Source organism: Colossoma macropomum, unplaced genomic scaffold, assembly GCF_904425465.1.
Source record: "Colossoma macropomum unplaced genomic scaffold, Colossoma_macropomum, whole genome shotgun sequence".
In the NCBI taxonomy this organism is placed as follows: domain Eukaryota; kingdom Metazoa; phylum Chordata; class Actinopteri; order Characiformes; family Serrasalmidae; genus Colossoma; species Colossoma macropomum.
Window position 1 is genome coordinate 4,181,213 of NW_023494792.1, and position 19,721 is coordinate 4,200,933.

Genomic DNA, 19,721 nt, shown 5'->3' on the forward strand with positions numbered 1-19,721 from the left:
CCGTGTCGTGTCTAAGCGACAGTCGGCTGATACTGAGTTCTTTAAGACGCACAAAGCAGAGCAGGGAGAGTTTCTCAGCTTTTTAAGGAGTCATGACTTCGCTACAGCTAACGCTCAGTGAAACTCGGCAGCCACGACTCACTGTTAAAATATGTGGCTGGTAGACTATAGAGTATAGATAGTTATAGTGGCAGTTGGAGCAAATGATGAATTATGCAACATTATGCACTAGTTCCTTTAACAGAATTGCTGAGTAGCCGGAAGGCATAATTCCCTCAAATTAGGCCATTCATTTTGATCCTAAGATAATCACCGGCTTGCATAACACACATACTTTTCAGTTATGCAGGGATGAAAGTTGGGGTTGTATAAGTTAGTGTCGGGCAGTTGGGATGGACAGACCATGCACCATGCAGAAGTCAGAAACCACCCTTAGTGTCTTTAATTTCCAGTCAAAATGATTACGGACAAGTTATTAATTTTTCAGGAGATATTTCTAAGTGACTAGATATAACCTTGCATAAAGAAGGGGAAAGTCAAAAGAAAATAAATGAAAAACAGGAGTTTTCAAAAGTGGAGTTAAAAAATTAATTCAAAGATACAGAGAAATTGAGACTCCTAACAACAGTGCAAGACCTGGTAGACCATCAAAACTGTCACCATCAGTACACAGTACTTAAAGCTGTCTTTGAGAGATGATCAGAAACAATCTAGCTCCACTCTTCCTTCAGATCCAAAAAAATAACAGATGTTTGTCCATCCTTCCACTGTGAGAAGACAACTCAACACTATGAGTCTGAAAGGATGTGTAGCTGTCAAGAAGCCATCACTGAGAGAAGGAAACAGACAATTTGCAAATCAAACACAGGAGCTTCTGGTGATCTCAGAACAATGGACTGACCACCCCAGAGTCCAGACTTCAGCATCACTGAATGTGTAGGATTACTTACTGTGAGAAGCAGAAAATGCAACCAACTTCTAAGACTGAACTTTAGACGTGTGGAAAAATAACCCAACAGATTTCTTCGAAAAAACTGAAAGCAAGTGCCCCAAAAAGAAAAGAAACTGAGATAAAGGTGGACACACTATTATACTGAAAAATTTAACATTATGCATTTTGCAAACCTTTCTGTTAAATATTTTTTGTTTTTATTTGTTTTTTTTTGTTTACTGTTTGACTGATACTGAAAAATGAATTACTTACTTAAAGTGAATGTAAATTACGTAAATTAACATTACTCTCTGACTTTTGTACAGAACTGTACAATCATGAGGTCGTTCATGAAATTACTTATAAGGCCAGACTTTCACGTGAGCTGTCTTTCGATGTAATTAGGACAGATATATACATGATAGGTCAAGAAGTCCAAAATTGTTTTCAAACATTGCTTTAAGTGAGTAGAGAGAGAAAGAAAGACACTGGGGGGTACGAGTGGGATATGAACTCAAATTTATATCACAGAGATTTTCTACGATTCAGACGATAATGATGCGACATTATGATATAAGAAAAGTTCAAAAAATATAATATTAACAGTAATAACTAACAAAACAGTACAAAAAAATAATTATTATTACTGATAGTACTATCATTGTTGCTATTATTGCCATTATTATTATTATTATTATTATTATTATTATTATTGCAGCAACTTCAGCGACTAAAAAGTATTTTTCATTGTGTAAATACTACCACCACTCTAGAAGCTTATTCAATATAGAAGCAGTTTCAGTGGTTCTCTCCCACAGCCTCTCCTTGTTTGAAGAGGTAAAAGCACATCCTCAATTCCATTTCGCACCTTGTATTTGGTGTCTAAAATAATAATTCACTATTTGCTATATCAAACAAAGACAGTTCACTATTCCAAGCTTGTTACTCCATGCCCACTGGATGAGTTTTACCAGCTGATTCATTCTTCTTGGTCATGCCTAACAGTTTTCTGGTCCACCAGGCTTGAAACAATTGCCCAATCACAGGTCAGACCATTGTCCAGGGAAAACAAATGTACAATGCTCTTTAAAAAATTCTGTTTTAATTAACCGAAGTGACAGATTTGACTGTTTATTTGTTTGATGAAAGTATATCTGTTGAACTTTCTTACAGCTCCGCTCAGAAGCACAAGTGCTGTATGTGTGCATGTCCAGCATGTACGAGCTGTAGTAGTTTGAAACCGACCCAAATGTTTGCCAACTTGAATGTCTGAACACAATATCTTTATTAAAACTGTGGCATATTTAGAAAGTAGTCCAAACAAAGACATTCTGCACTAGCCGGATTTGTCGATTTCTCAAATTTGTCTGAGTGATGAGAAAAATCTGCATTGTCCAACAGAGTGAAACAAAAGAAAAATATGTGAACACCGCGCAGCATGACTGGCAAAGCTTGACTGTGTTAATGATGCTTTATGCACGTGGCAAGTGCCCAACAATACACTTGGTTTGTGCGCGCACCTGCGTAAACCTACACTAATCAACATAGGAGCAGCTGCAAGTGGTGTTTAGCAGTGCAGATTTGTCTAAAATACCATTCTGGTGAGTTAGTTAAGCTGTTCATTCTCATGTTTAGTTTGTCTCGGGAGCAGCGCTGTTTTGGTTCACTGTGTTTGGGCTTATCATGGTATCCACAGTATGGCAAAATTGATACCATGAGAGAACCTCATAGTGGTATTCCCCTTTATACTAGTATATACCGCCCACCCCTAACTAGGGGCGAGGTGACAAAGACAAAACACTGTTTGTGGTTTCTAATAAAGAATATGCCGGAATATTTCAAGCCTTCATTTTATCAGGCCAGTGCAGCGGAGGAACGGACAGCCCTCTCTGCATTTCTTTCACGTTGCTCTAAATGTGTCACTAAACACTAGCGCTGCATCAGTGCTCGCCATTAGATTGCTGAGGTTATTACAAAGGTGGGGTTATTAACACTGTGTCAAAACAGTCAATGCTATTTGCTTCGTTAAACGGCAGCAGTGCCCTCTGAATGGCAAACGGACACCAGTTAGGGGTCTGTCAGCGCAAGGCAGTGGCCGGTTGGAGTGTGGAAAGGTTAGCACATGGCATAAACATGCTGCCAAACAGCCTGCTCCAGCCTGGACGCCCTTGCCAACTCTCGTTCTACAACAGTATACAAGCAGGGGTGGACCCTCTCTAATAGAGCGCCATAGCTAATGAGATGAAACTATCCATTACAATGCTTTAACGAGGTTAAATCTGCATGGCTAGTAATTAGTCTACGCCCCCCTGCATTAGCTTTCCTCCTCAGAGACGCAGGGAGAACCTCCCTAGCCTAACGTTGCCAGAGGACATTACAGCAGCTGAATGCATTAAACTCCAGATGCTGTGAATTGTTGTCATTTAGTTTTTTTTTCCCTTCCCTTCACTGGGGAGCAGATTGATCTGGCACAGTCATGGTGGATAAGAGTAAGGCTTAATGACAGGCTGGGCAGCACATCGGCACTGTTGCTAAAGAGAAATGCTGTCCGCTAATTCTCGGTTGCTAAGCAGATCCGCATGCAGGAACCGTTCACGATGGTAATGGAGCAGGAGAGGACGTACGGGCAGCAGGCCGACTCGAGATTCTCTAAACAATTCTCATTATTCAAATGAACATCATTGAGGGCTTATCATCTTAGATGAATACTAACTGCCTATAAGCAAACTGTGTACTCTTCGACAGCTCGCAGAAACACATGGGCCCATAACAACAACAACAACAGCATTAAAAACAATTTGTTTTCCTACATCCTATATCTCACTTAGAGAGGGACTCTCTCGCACAGGCTAGCACCTTGAGGGTGTGGATATTCAGTTCAGTGAATACAGATGGAGTCCATGCTCTAAGAAAATGAGCGTTCTGAAATGGGCAGATTAGATTAGCGCTGGGAGGTTTTGATCTAAAGCACGCTGGCTGGCTTTGATCTGCACATCCAGCTCCTCACTGTGACTAGCGCACAATGGCCCATTTCACTTCCATTTGTGTCAGCTGTATGGGTGCGTGAGGAACAGAGCACGGATAAGGAGCGCCACTCGCCGTCGTTTGCATTCATTTAAGTCCTAATCACATTCACTTCAAGCCCTGGGCAGCTGCGAGGTTCCAGAGGCAAACAGCACCACCAAAAGTCCAAACATCTAAAAAGACTGAGTCTAAGAAGGGGCCATCAGCTGTAGAACTGGAAGAATGAGTGAGTGCAAACCCCTACACAGTGACAACCGGGGGAAAAGATGGGCTCATTAACACTGACAATTCTTCTCATCCAATTAACATCTCCAAAAGCACATGAAACGAAAGGTAGCATCTCTCATTCTCAGGAAAGTCCCTCTCCCCCTCTCTTCAACTTATCATAATATAATTAACGAGTTCAGCATTCCTCGACTAATATTTACATGGGTTTAAAGCAGGCTATCCACAGGGAAATGCAGACAGGTCAAGTCAACTCCCTGCCTGAGGACAATTTGTCTCTTCACTTCCCAAGTCACACAAAGCAAAGCTCACAGAGGTCAAACTGTCTGCAGGTCTGGGTAATGACAACACTGCTGCTGTTTACTTTACTGATCCCATAATCAATGACCTCCTGACTTTACCTTTTTTATGCACATTTTTCCTCATAGATTCATTTCCCTGTACAGAATCATATGCAGTTTTTTGAGAAGATTATCACATTTTCTGTTGTAAAAATGACTTAAATGATTTGAACAGTCTGTATCCGTACATATGTGCTGCTGGGGGCCCTGTATGATATACACCTAAAGGAGGTCAATGTACTGAACTGGTGGTTCTCAATCCTGCGGCTGGATTCATGAAAGATTTCCTAAGACTAAACTTACAATCTAAAGATGAACAGTAAGAAGTTAATAAGAATGCAATTCTTGTAAAAACTTAAGTTCTCAAACACTCTCTTCAGAAAGTCTTATTTTCTTAAGAAAATCTGAATTGTTTTCATATGTAGGCCTTAGCTTGTCACATAGAGCATCAATATCATGTTGCATACAGATTACTGGAAATTACATCATGTTTCCATTAACCGGTTATCAGTTCAATCATATCAGTGTCCGAAGACAGAAAAATGAAGGGAAAACGAAATCAAACCAAATGTTCGAAAAGAAATTTAGCAAACAAGAACTAGAAGTGATGGTGGAGGAAACAGCCAACAGGAAAAATCCTTCTTGGTTTATTTAACAATCATATTTTGTGAAACTCATTTGAAGTTATAGTTTAAGAGGTTTATCCTGTCAATTCTCACAGTCTAAGACTGCATATGGTTTTGATAGTTTAATTCATTTTTTCCCCACCAAGAATACCACTTGCTCTTATAACAGTTCTGAAGAGAAAAGTTAAAAGTTGTATTTAAATTTTTTCTTAAATACACAGTTAAGAAAAAGAGGCATATTTTCTTCATTATGACACTTTTGAGAATCAGACCCCTTTGTCCTGAAGTACTACTGCCCTGCAGGGTATAGCATGTTCCTTGCTCTAACACTGGAAGGACTTGTTTAATAGTTCATTAGTTGAATCAGGTCTGTTGGGAGCTGGGGAACTCTACAATGTGCAGGGCTGTCGGCCTCCAGGACCAGGACTGAGAACCACCACCACACTATATACAAAGTAGAACTGGGTTGACTCAAGTTTGTCATGTTTGGGGTTTGGGGATGATGTTAGAGCTGAGACTGATGATTATGCTGAAACTGTGTGTACCTGGAGGAAGATTAGATCTCTTCCTCTTCTTGTTGTTGTTCTCTGTGCCGTTCTCCAGAGGACACTCAGACACCAGAGGACCATTGGAGCTGTTGAACTGCAGCGGTTCGTTGTTGGTGGCGGGGTCAAAGGGCAGCGGATTCAGTCCTAGGAAAGACATAAAGAATAAACACACTGTTAGTGCACATGTTCCCTATTCACCCCCACAGTTTAACTAGCCAGCCCTCTGTAGACACCAACAGGGGAAGATAATAGTTTGGAAGCTTGTCTTTTTCTGTTTTGTCCTTAAATGAGGCTAAAGAGTGACACAGAGAGAGGACGCAGCCTGAATGAGTCTTTAAGTCACTCTTTAATGCTGCAGATTCATTTCAATGGCTGCATATTTCTCATCTCAAAAGGACAAAGACAGGATTATCCACACAAATGCTCCCATTAGTTATTAACCCCTGCCTCTTAATAGAATTCCATTATATAAACTGACTTCGGGCTCAGATTCTAAAACAGGAAAAGAGCACTACAGACAGCGATCAATAATCAGAAACCATACTTCTGTTCCTCCTCTGAGAAAAGAATGGATAAAAGCAATAACCTGTCTGATGAATTATGGATTCAATAACAACAATGCGAATACCGCCTCAAAACCAAGGAACAATGAACAAATAATTAACGTGAACGATTGGCCTAATAAATCAGTGCTGTGTTGTCATCTCATACAGTACATGTGAGGCGCTATTTATGATTCAGAGCGATGTCTGCAAGACACAGGACTGTTTTCATGAAATATTCATCACCACTCTTGGTTTACACTTGTTTTGCTTGGCTTTGTTTTTCTTAAGAAAACAGGAAGAATGGGGCCCAGGAATGTCACCTTATGTCCTGTAGGTTCACCCCCCCTGTTACTCTGCTTCAGGAAGAAAAAGCCTGATGCCTAGTTCATTGAACAAAAGTCTAAACTCTTCAGCCTAAAAGCCATAGTTCTACAAAAAAATCAATTTCTCGACTCTCCCCTTGCCCCAGTGTAGTCAATCAGCCAAGACATGTCTGGTGTCTGAAGCTTCTTTAGTTTTGCACTGGAGCTACAAGTGAAATATAGCTAACAAGTAATGGACGCTTATATCCCACCAGCTAGCATCAAGCAATCTGCATGCCAAAGTCGTCACAAATCTGCCCTGAACTGTGTTGAGTTGATAAATAATTGCAAACAGACTTGCACATGTTGTTTCTGACACAATATGACCTATTTGATGAGACGTTATCTATAAAAATAGACAAAAGTTTGGATAAAATTCCAGCCAAAAGACAGCTGCTACTATTTATTGCGTCAAATCAAAGTACTTTGAGTTGGCTCGATAGCACTTTTTCTGTTCTGATACCGATAGTAAAACCTTGAGTGCTGGCTATTACTGACACCAATCCAATCCAATCCATCCATCCATCCATACTCTGCATTTACTTTATTTCTGCATAACTACATATTTTTTCTAACTAATAGAAAAAAAAGCTACACAGGATAACTTCGCTAGTCAATACTGCATGAGTGCTTTACTGGCTCTTATAACTACCAAGCTAAACATTTTAAACCATTTTTCAGCCTGGCCATACAGTTCAAAGTTCCTAGTTGACAATGTATTAGACTAATAAAAAGTTAAGTTATCAGGGAAGGAGAATGCTTTACTTTGCTGTGTCTGGTTATTCTCTCCTTTGGGCTCTGTCTGGTCAGTTTCTGTTGGCCTGCTTGTCATCTTTGCTCTCTGCATCATAGCCGAATTGGAAACAAAGCGTGTTGTGGGTTTTATAATAACAGACTTATAAATAAAAGGCAAACAATATTTAAAATAAGACAAAATACACTTGGGTGGCCGTCCCTGTTGTGTTAGGCAGGTAAGCGTCAAGAATAGTGTTAAGCTAGACACTGCATTAGTGTCACTTGCAGCAGCGGTCCAACTGGAACAGATTTAACTGGTTTAGTTAAACTCTAAACTCTAAGTGATAGAAATGAAAAGCGTTGCCCTCAAGCGAGTGCATTGCTCAATAACTCTGAACAGAATCTCTTTTAATTCCACATGTGAGCAAAACTGTGTATACTTAGATTCCATGCTACTCAAATACTCAAATTCTACCCTACTGGTATCATGTGACATTATCATGTGGTTCCTAATGTCATCACGTGACCAACTTTGCCTTGTTTGGTGGTGCTACAAGTAGTACTGTGCTATCTTCAGGTTAGTGACAATATCAGATCAAATTCATTACTTTTTCCCACCAATATCCCACCCAGCATCTTCTGCCGATATCAGCCTGATACCAGCTATCAGATCGGTGCTCTCTCTTGTTTGTAGGTAACAGTATGCTGTACAGCATTAGAAACTACATAAGCAGACACTGACAGACATTGTAGCTTCAATGCAAAACTAAAGAAACAAACTTTGGACACTAAACATGTCTTGGCTGACTGACTACATTTGGGGTAATGGGAACTTTGGGCAAACTATCACTTTAGTGTGCTGCATCTGACCTCCAGTATGTTATGGTGATACAGCAGTTCTCTGTCTTATAAAGGGCAAAAGAGAGACACACAGAGAGAGAGAGAGAGAGAGAGAGAGAGAGAGAACGCACAAAAGAAAAAGAGGGACAGAGACAACTCAGCAAGAGATAGAAAAATACAGGAAAGTAGATGAAATCTGATACAAAAACAAAAAACTCCAGAACAGCAAACAATGATACACAGATGCTGATGACAAATTTTACTCTGCTTCATGTGGTATCCTCTCTCTTTCTCCGGCTCTCTGCAGAGCTTGTGAAGTAGCGAGAAGTCCTTGGCACGTAACGGGCCGCTAATGAGAGAAGAAAGCTACTGGGCTGTAATGATTCATGGAGTGAGCTCTCAGATGAAGAGAGAGGATAACATCAGCAGCTGGCCACAGCCCTTTACATCTCAGCACACAAACACAAGCTTCTCGCCACTTCCTGTCCATCAAATCAAGCACTCGCTGTCACCTGACCCTGGCCAGGGACAATGATAACACCCAAGACCCAAAGAGAAACAGCAGCAGGACCTCTTTCACATATGGATTTCTCAATCTAAATTTCTTTGCCTGAAATGTGTTCAGGGGTTAGGAGAATGAATGGAGGGAAGTGGGGGGGGGGGCATGAAATGAAGAAATTAATTAACTGAACATGAACATGTTTATTAACAAAACTGCCCAAAACACAAATGGAAGCTAGCAGAGATAGTTTGGTGGTACAAGATGCTAAAACACAGAGGTGAAGAGCCGAAGGCTCAGCCCAGTTCAATGCAGAGCTGTTTTGGGATAACGTTCCTCCAGAATGTTTTGTGTAAATTAACCTGCGTGCAGATGCTACTTTTTATTTTATGTGAAGTTTTACACATAAACAAAATGTGCAGTGATTCATCAATGCTTATTGGTTTGTCTTATAAACCTAGTAATAAACTTAATAAAAAAGGCCAAAAAAGAAGAGCGAAAACACTACTTGTAACAGAAGATGAAAAAAAATGTGTCAGAAACAAGATGTTTCCCCAGTAATAACATTATTAAAATCCTCTGCACATTTCCTCTCTCTCAGCATCAATCTCTGCTACACGACTCCTATCTAATGCTTGTTTCATGCTCTCTGTCTTTCTCTATCTCTCTCTATATCTTTCTCTCTTTTGAGGAGTGGGTGAAAGTTCAGAGCTGGTTCAAAATATTTCAGGCTGTTGAGCTATTCAGCCCCAGAAGTCCAGGCCAGGCGATGCCCTGCTAAAACAAAGCCTAGCAAGCTGTAGCCTACAAGACAGATGTATGACAATTGAGGTGAATATCATGACCCAATTCAGAAAGACTCGTTTCTAAATGTGAATTCTCACGTTAACTTGAAAGGTCAAAATGGCATTATCTATCAAAAATGCATTACCTATTCACCCTTTCCTCAGAAACTGCAGACCAAGCACAACTTTCAAAGCCATAAAGAATATCCAATACTGCCTATCCTTCAAACTCGTCATCACTCGTCTCTCTGTTGCTCTCTAAAAGCATGTGCTATCAAATAATTGCCAAATCCAAAAGATCACAACGATGATATGAAAACAAAATGAATAACCTATTAACTGCAGTGCTTTACAAAGAAGCATGGTCACGTGCATCATACACCCCAGTCCCACACTGGAATTCCAGCACAAAGGCTACAGTATGGCTACAATATGGCAATTGCCATATGGCTTTAAAACAAATTTAAAAACACACAGTAACGTGCCGTGGTTAAAAATCGGTGTGAATTATTTTGACTAAAACTATTTATTTTTGTTGAATTACATGAATATCTTTGATTAATGAAAATAGCCACAGGAGCTCATATGGGCACAGCAAAGGCCGAGGTAACAATAATGATTACCCAACAATATACTGTGTAGCCCTACTCTGAACATGTGCGAAATGCTTAATAATTCTAGTACCCACTGAAGATGTGAATCTAAATACTGGAACTAGTCCTGCCAAATGACAGCTCGTGGTGCATGGAACTTCAATCTACTGAGAATGGCTGTACACTGTGTTTATTTACTTGCATTTATTTGCTTACCATTTACATTCATAACATAAGCTCCAGTTTCACCAAGACAAATTGCTTGTCCATGCAAATGTACCAGTAAAGTAATTCTGAAAACTAGCAAGTTAGCATAATTTGCAATGCACTTCTCATTAATCATACCTTGAAATGTAATTTTCTGTATTGTGGAACGCAAATATTTCCTTTATAGTCCCTGAAAACTGTATGAGGGAAATGTATAGATCAATGTATACGGAGCACTGAAAAGTGAGGGGCCCAGCATTGGGCCACAGATTTCTATGTGGTCTCCAGCTGCTGTGTGTTTATGCATCGCTATGGTTACTTCCGGCACATGTAGGGTGAAGCCCCCCACACACCTAGAAATAAACACTTCACCCACATAAAGAGGCTTCTAGCACAAACTGAATGAACCCCCATTTATGTCTATGGACTTTTGCCCATGATGGTGTTAACGCTGACAACGGAGAACTATGAATAAACAAGACCTTGCCTTCTGCTGAGTACAATGATCCAATAGTAACTTTACACAGAACAGAGGAAGAAATATCTTCTTTTAAGTCTTTTAAGCAGAAGAGAGAGAGAAGAAAAAGAGTGAATTGGGCTGAATGGCTATGACACTGCACTCTTGCCTAAGACTGTGATGCTTCAACAGAGCCACTGATGAGATTTAAATGAGTATTACTGTTCCCACTGCTGATATGCACTGAGGACAGAGATGGATGCAGATCATATATACTGAGCCAGAGCTGCTGAAGAACACCAGTCTGTTATCCGAGAGAGAGAGAGGGAGAGAGAGAGGAGGGGCGGGGGGGCATAGAGAGGGGGTGGGCTAGAGGAGAAAAGAGTGAGCAGAAACGAGTAGGGATACACTATATCAGAATCATACTGGTATTGGCAGATATCTGCTTAAAATTACATATTGACATCAGACAGATGTTTAGGTTTGACAGATATTTGATGATGTATTTACCATATTCCTGAAAAGCAGAACATTGCTAGAAGACTATATGTCAGTATTTAATTCATTTTACTCCACAAATAAGTGGTACTTATCTCTGTAACACTCATTCAGAGAGACAAAGTCCTAATTTCTACAGTCTAAAAAATGTTTATGTATCAGCATTTTCATCAGCATCAGCCCACAATTCCCAAAATGATGCATCGCTAGATTCCAAGGAAAGAGAAAGGTAAGAACACAACAAGTGTGCAGAAGGGAGGGGGAGGGAGAGTGAGAGAGAGAGAGAGAGAGAGAGAGAGAGAGAGAGAGAGAGAGAGAGAGAGAGAGATGAGGCAGTTGATGAAGGGCGATAGATGTGACTGAGAGAGTGTTTCCTGTGAGCAAAAGCTTTTGCTATTCTGCCTAGGGAACTGGGGGCTGCCGACGGCCTCTGACACCAAATGAGACTCATGCATTTATGCATGTGTGAAGGCACTGTTTTGATGAATGTTTCTCTATCTTTGTTACCTAAGACAAGTGATTCCCTAATGTGTTTACAGGGGGAATTTTAAATGTCTCGCAGCATTCGCAGCAGTCAGAGCACCACACTTTCCTATCGTCAATGGCATGATGAAATCTCTCATTCTGAATCTATCACGCACGCCCTCCTTCTTCCAGCTCCCCCGTTAGCTTCCCACTTTGCGCAACCGCATTTCCATCACAATGTAATAGAGGGCTTTAGAGGAACGCAGCGTTCACCCCTCCTCAATCAGGGCTGCTAGGCCTGATCTGAGAGGATGGGCCAAAACTATTGTGTGCTTATAAAGAAGACAAGACAAACTGTCTAAGAGAAAAAGCGCACAGCCTCCCCTCAAACCGACTGGGAAATCTAACGCTGCACAAAGGAGAGGAGAGAAAAAGTTTACTACTCTCTCAATCCCTCTCGTTTGCACATTCCAAAGCCTAGCATGTACATCAGGGACTGAAGCTCCTGTCATGCCATGCACACATATACGTTTAATAAAATGCTTGTTTGCATTTTCCTCAAGAGTCTGCCTTGCATGATTTACCACAGTCCATCAGAGGATAGATCCTGTCTAAAAAACATCAAATGCACAATGCAAGAGAAATACCTCACTTGCTTACTGTACTTTTGTCTAGTCTATCTGTCTTCCTGTATATCAGTCAGTCTGTCGCTCTCTCTTTTGCCCCCCCATCAAGCCCCAGCTCCATCTGGCAGGCCTGGCAGGTCCTCCCCAACCACCTCTCAGGTATGAAAGATGCTTCAATTAATCTTGTAAACATGTCGGGTGGCCCCGCTGTAAAAGTGCCTAATTTATACCAGCCTGTTTAATTAAGCTGGCTTCAGAGATCAATTCACTGCATGGTTCTCTTGGGAAACCGAACATGACATCGATACTGAGGACAAGAGGACAGAGTATAGAGAGTGCAGATTATAAAAGAGTGTGTAAAAGGAGAGGAGGAGAGGGAACAAAACCCTAAAAAGGGTAAAATCAGTTTATGGCCATTTTATCACATTTAAACCTGCATGTTGCCTCCAACACAGTGGAACGTCCAGCTCATACAGCTACCAAATGAATAAGTATGTATTTATAACCGTCAGTTATTAAATGAAAACTGAGACTGAAAGCTCAGCGCAGTGGGCCTCTGTTTACATCCAGTAAAAATGTATATAAGCAATAAACATAAAAGTCAAAATTATATAATTAATAATAACACCTCTTAAAAACAAGCAAAGCCACTGAGGGAGTGGCTAAGGGTGCTGCACTCAGTAGGCAGATTCGACAGAAATCAGTTCATTTTCCTCCATGTTCTCCCTTTCCAGTCATGCAAGGTGTACCTCAAGGCTCAGTACCCGACCTTGGACATCCCCTTGGACTAATTCCATCTCACTGCAAACCACAATTTCCTTTGCTACATCTACAGAATATCCCTCCTAAGACTCACATTAGACCCCTTCAAGTGCATTTTTGATGGTGGGTGGAGTTACAATAATTGTGACATTGCTTACCACTCTCCAAAAAGTAGTGCTGTGAAATCTATCCAGCATTTCCAGAAGTGAAGGCAAGGAAACTGTGCTGGAGCTTGTGGCACAGGGGACTTACACAATTTTACAATAATGATTCATAGGTAGTTCCGATAACTTAATAATATACTTCAACCACTAGCTTTTGTTAGGGCATCAGTTTGGTTGAGACATAGCAAGTTAAAAAGCTGTTCCTTTTTTAAATGAATTTAAGGAATTTTCATTTGGGGGTCCATAAGATCCTAGTTACACCACTAAATTCATCCAGTACTGCTTATCTTGAAGAGTAAGAATACTGTCAGATAATAAAGGGTAACAGCAACACTGCTGAGGACAAATAATGACTGAATTTGTTCTAATAAATATAAAACCCAACAGCTGAAGAAGTGTGTCACGGGTAGGTGTCCAGCTCTGTGGCTGGGTCATAACAAAAAAGCTGTGTTTGATAAAACTAAATTATGACTACATAAAAATATTGGGCTCATAGCTTTGGGTATGGAACAGTGACTAACCAATGGCTTGCCTTTATATAGCTGGCAGTGCTGCCGGAAGCCAGCCTTTGAATCCGGCCTGTCCTCCTGGGACGTAACCAAATTTTCTCAAACTGAACAGACTGAGCTTCTTTGCAATGCATATAAGTGTATTTCACACCAAACTCCCTTTCCTCCAGTGCATGTAATCTGAGGGTAACCTTGGACTCCAGCTTCTCTTGGACATCCATGTCTAAAGCTTCACTTCTTCTGCTTTTGCAATAACATGTTGCTGCCACTGCCATCCTACAGCAGATACATTTATCCATGCATTTCTGTCTTGAGCCTGTGATTCACTACTGAACTGGCTCACGCTCCAAGTGATTCAGAATACGGCTTCTGGAATCTGCATGTACCGCAAATCTTCCCTTTCCATTTCCCCCACTAATACTTTTCTGTCCTTTCCTGTTTCATGGTTCGAACAAAAGCAATTTATGCCTTTAAGCTAAATATCCCACACGAAAGGACTCCCTTATGGTAAATGAGAAATTCTCAAACTCTCTTTCCCATGGCCATCATTATTTTATGCATGAATACTCTGGGCTATCGCCCTGAGATCTCTGCCCTCAGTCACACAGTCTTTCTGGCCTCCTCCCAACAGGATCCATCTCCTCCATTAGAGCAGAGTCGGCCGATTTATTTAAGCAGCACTCAGCAGCTGGTCAAAACCACTTCTTCCCTTATGAGAAAAAGATGAAGGGAAAATATCACTCTGGCGTCAGCCAGGGAAAACAAATAACAGCAGGATGGCTGCAGAACAGGAAGTAGATTTGGAGGCTGAGCAAAAAGAACAGGAGGTACAGGCGCCACAAGCGCATGACAATGAGATGTACTGGACGACAGCAGAAAACTGAGGAGATCATCTGATCATTTCAGAAGATATACAGATAAAATGGGAAAAACGGAGGAAAAAAAAAAATCAATTGTCACTTGGTGAATGGAGTCTCAAACAAACAGAGGGAAGAGCTTCATCTCCCCAGAGAGAGGGCAAGTTTTTATAATAGTAAGGGACATGGGTATTTGAATATTTAGATATCCAAACTCATCTCCGTATTGACTCACTTAATTTGTTCTTTGAGACTTGCATAGTTTGGATAAAAAGTTAAGTACGTCTTGCAATTTTTAATAAGTTTTTGACTGAGCACACAACATAGAAACCACAGAGCAGGGGTGTGCAACTCTGGCCCTGGAGGGCCGGCATCCAGCACAGTTTGATGGTTCCCCTACTCAAACACAACCCCTATACCTGGCAATATACAGATGAGTGTTATCAGGTGTGTTTGAGCAGGTAAATCACAAAACGGTCAGGAAACCGGGCCTCCAGGATGAGAGTTGTGCACCCCTGCTGTAGAATGTCAAGACAAGTTAAGCCAATGACGACACCTAAGAAGAGCCACATTTGGAAATATTTCACATAACACAGAAACTGATGTGAAGCACCGCTCCTGTGGAGCACCAAACTCTATTAACATTGAAATGCGCCACCTTGTGGAGAATTAAACATGAGTGAGTGAGTGAAGCAGTGAGTTACAAGCCATGTCCATGAGGTTTTTTGCATTTAAAAATAGAAATGTACACAATGTACACTGTGGAACTCTTGTACATTGTGCAGTTTTCATTTTGCAGGTCAGCTGGTAGGGGGCTAAATCATATCTGCCAGAAACACAAAAGTCTACTAGCTCAGAATTATCAGGTATCAATCTCTTATGGTTAGCCACATGGAATAAATATTAAATCTTAGTGTCTACATTTTTTGCAGTCACCAGAATTTAATATATTTTCTAGTTGGAATTTTTGAATATTTTTCATTTAAAAATGAGAATATTCAAAGAGCAAAAACAGGGAAAATGCCCACTATACTCTATACACAGATGTAAACAAGATGCTAATGCTATACACTGAAGAACAGAGCCTCTACAAAAGTCCATAATAGCGGCACTCTCTTGTCATTTCCACTCCTTCTTCCATACATCTTCATCCCTTGCTCTCTAGCTCCAACCTCTCGAGCCCCCGTTCAGAGGTTCACTGATCCAAAGCATGGTGAGCCGTAGGCGACACTTGCAATGGCAGCTGTGAAGAATCAGAGTCACTTGCAAGCGCATGTAAGATCTGCTACAATATTCACAGCTGGAATAAATGTGAATCGATAACAGCAATGACAATAGCAACAGCGCGGCCTGAGCCCCCTGCCACATGCTGTATTAGCAAAGAGCATGCATGGGGCCAAGAAGCAGGAGGGCTTTATCAAAGAGAATTGACATCAAGTTCTTCTGGTGTGCTGCCTGCACATACACACACTAAACAAAAGGCATGAATTCATGACCGCCTAGTGTGGTAAGCTACAGCGTACAACAAAAACATGCAACGTATACCACTGGTTAAGCAGGATCAATGCAGCAACACAGATAATGGCAGCACTGATGATCACAGACACAGCTGACTCTCCTCGACAGGCACTGATGATGTGATGTGCGTGTGTATTTGTGTATGCGTGTACACTGTTGTCTACAGATCAGTCACAGAGAGGAGAACAGGGGCCTACCAGGCATAGCATATTAAAGGCATGACTTGCATGGCTTCCTCTTCCTGGATGGATGGAGCCTCAGGGCAGGCCTGGAGGTTCTGGACTAAGTTCAGAGGGGACAGTGCTTACTGTAGCCACACACCAGGGGAGGCACGACAGAGGCACACTGGGAAGAGATTCACACAGTCGGGTCATGTGCATGTGAGGGCCTCAGGGTAAGTTAGAGGTAGTGGGCTACAATCAGGAGCGGTAAATGCATTTGAGGCACCTGGGGGCTGTCCCTCTGAAAGCAAGGAAACAGCAGCGGGGTTCATTCAGCCTTCAGCGCAACAGAACATCCTCTAATCTGCCTGTGATCTGTCAAGCTGAACCGGACAAGCCCCAGTCCTGATGCAGCACGCCCTGTGTGGCAGGTGCCTGTCTCTCAGTGGGTGGAAATTAAATCCCACTTACGCGCAAACACAGAGGCTGACAATACGAAAGGCCAGAAGCTGTTTGAGATGTTGGCAGGAACCTTCAACGCTTCTCCGCCAGATGCTTTGCAGTGCCAGAGCAGCACATGCGGCTCCTCGGCAGAGACTGAGAGTTGTCAAAGAGCTCCCTGCAACGGCTTTTCTGCTGCAATATGATTCAACTCTACTCCACCACACCTGCTTTTAATGTTCTAGAATGTTCCAGCCCAAGTCTCGTTCCCCTTTACAATGCAGGCCGTATTAACACCAGCTGGGGCAGTGTTACTCGCGTGGTGATTTATTGAACACGGACAATGTTTCTATCAAAGCCTCGCATTCAGCAGGGCCCGAGTGTGTCAGAGCTCCTCGGCGGTGGGTTGCAGAGAACAGGGGCAAGCCATTAATCTTCCGTGAGCCTGAAAACAACTTAACACAAACATTAAGCCCAATTTATCCATCTGACGGAGAGAGAGAGAGGACCACTGTGTGCCACTACACATTAACACATCAGTGACCTAGAGCATTCAGCTGGCTTGTTTTTTTCTTTTCAGCACTCAGTCACCACCTAAGAGAAGCCAAAATGCTTATGGTGAGGTTTTGTTTAACTGTGCTGGTGATGCCGACTGAACTTCTTACATCTTTGAAAGGTACACTGAGTAATTCTTTTCAATGTTGTTATTAAACCCACCAATGCAGCTCAGTGCTGATCTTTCTAAGATACAGGAACAGAACAGGAGTAACCTCATCATGACCACCATTTAAAAAAAAAGGCATTTCCTCGTTCAAGGACAGCTACAAAGCACTGCTTCTCTTCACACAATACTGGTAAGTAAAAATGTATCTGTCTTAATATTTTGCATGTGTCTTTTTAATAGAAAATAACACACATTGTACCTGTGAAACTCAACAGAAAGGCCTCATAGGTTAACAGTAATGATACATGAATTGATGTAAGCTTCAGCAAGCAGTAATCCTAAAAGCCTTGGCTGAATAGATGTAGTGGAGCACAGGGCACTGTGTCCCACTGAGTCAATACAGAGGTCACGCTGTTCAGCCTTGCCAAGAATGCACTAATGTAACAGGTTCCATTCTGGAAGCGCTCATCTGAACAGAGCGTCCCACGTTGCTCCGTTCCGCACCTCACTGCACCGTGCCGGCCACCAGATGCTGGGGAATAAATAATAACGGTGGGGGGAGGGGTGGTTGCTGTAATTTCACAAGGTCAGATAACAACCTCGCCCTGGCGCTCCAACGGTCCTCCAGCAGTTGGCAAGTTCAAGCACATGAGCCAAAATTAGCAAAAGACACAAGCTCCAGTCCACTAATTCTTCTAAGACCGGTGATGAAACCCAGTCACAAGGTGTACAAGGCTACACTCAGCAAGGTGTACAGGTTTGAGCACTGACACTGGATAAAGGAGAGACAATGAGGCTCTATTCTTAGCAGCGGCTGCCTGGCATGATCTCTGACACATTTGGGAATGCGCACGTTGACTGTGTGGAACGACCGAAGCCCTGGCCAGATAAATGAACAAGGTGTCTGAGTGATTTGGCTTACAGGGAATATGTCAGTTGTCTGGAGAATTCTTATTGGTCTATTAACTTAGCTTTTCACCTTGGTGCCTGAGTATTTATAGCACAAGTACAGAGCATCGACAGCATGTGCTGCTGTAAATTATGGTGACAAGACATAAGCTGAATTATCTTCCATAAAGCAACTTTCTTCTGTAACTCACCCCAGTAACTGACTTAACAAATAAACAGTACACAGTAGCGTGTTTTCCATGGAAAGGTTGATTCCTCTAGTCAGAGTTATTTTTAGCCCTCATTTTTGACTTCTGGAGGCAAAACCGTTTGAGGCATGAATTGACTAGAAATGAAGCGAAGTTGTGAATGAATCAATTAAGGTTTGTGAAAGTGGCTGCAGGAGTGTAAACAGGGCTGCTGATGTCAGTGCGACGTTAACGGACCATGCCTTGCACAGCAGGCTCTTTATCAAGTGTTTGGTGTGAGGCAAAGCTCACAGGCTGCTCTCATCAATGCATGCAGTGTAGCTTTCCTCCACCTGCCCCTGGTGCAGACATGAAAGAGTGGCTGGGGGGAACTGAGGCTCTTTAAACACAAACACCCATACACACATGCAGAAAAATGCTAACAGGCGCAGGTAGCACAGAGCCGCCTCTATGAGCAGGGACACAGAAGAACCTATAGAGGTTCAGCAGAGTGACGTCCGAATGCTTATTAGCCAGACTTAATTACTCTGACTACAACCTGACCACTCAATTAAGGTCTGACTGACAGTCCTCCTCTGTCTGAGTGATGAGAAACAACAAAGTCGTATAAGAAACACAGCTACAGCGCAAACGTTTTGCAACCTGGTGAAAGGAGTATGTTATTGAGCGCTCACTGTAAAATGATTCTCTAACAGTAATAATCTCAACACCACGATCTTTGCAGTGTAGTTACATGCTTGTGCCAACATTATCAGTCATGTCAATGTGTTCCCCTTGGCTAGTAATCATGTGCTGGGTTGTTTACACTATGTGTTTATGAGTAGTTTAGCATGTGTGGCGAAGACTGGTGGAATACGCCCACAGGCAACAAATGCGGCGAGACAACAGCAGCATTGTCTCTTTAGCAGCATGAATAATTCTGGTGCTTCCATTAGGCTAATTTCATCATCATACATCATGATGTCCCCATGTTTAAGAGCCTGTATTATGAGAACATGGGGAGTTTCATTATCTGTGGTTTTCTAAATTTCCCTGCACAAAAACAGCAGAATCCCGCATTACTGTGCCGGCTGATCCGCAAGCCGAGGTGCTGTGCGGGGCCTGTTGTTTTTTAGTTTCACCATTTCCTCTCAATCAAAGCGTAATAGCGGCAAGGAGAGGGCCTCAGCTGCAGGACTTGTCATCCTTGGATTTGAAAAAGCCAGCAGGAATCTGTGGGGAGTACAGAGTGAAGCCTTACA

General features: G+C 42.0%; 1 protein-coding gene across 9 annotated transcripts in view; it reads right to left on the reverse strand.

Annotated features, from left to right (window-relative positions):
* The window catches only part of enox2 (ecto-NOX disulfide-thiol exchanger 2), a 262,213-nt gene that overhangs the window by 127,959 nt on the left and 114,533 nt on the right, over positions 1-19,721 (reverse strand). For all 9 annotated transcript variants that reach the window (XM_036575624.1, XM_036575632.1, XM_036575627.1 and 6 more), the window contains one exon: positions 5,693-5,839. In XM_036575624.1, coding sequence (XP_036431517.1) covers positions 5,693-5,839 — 147 coding nt within the window. The remainder of the gene's footprint in view (positions 1-5,692; positions 5,840-19,721) is intronic.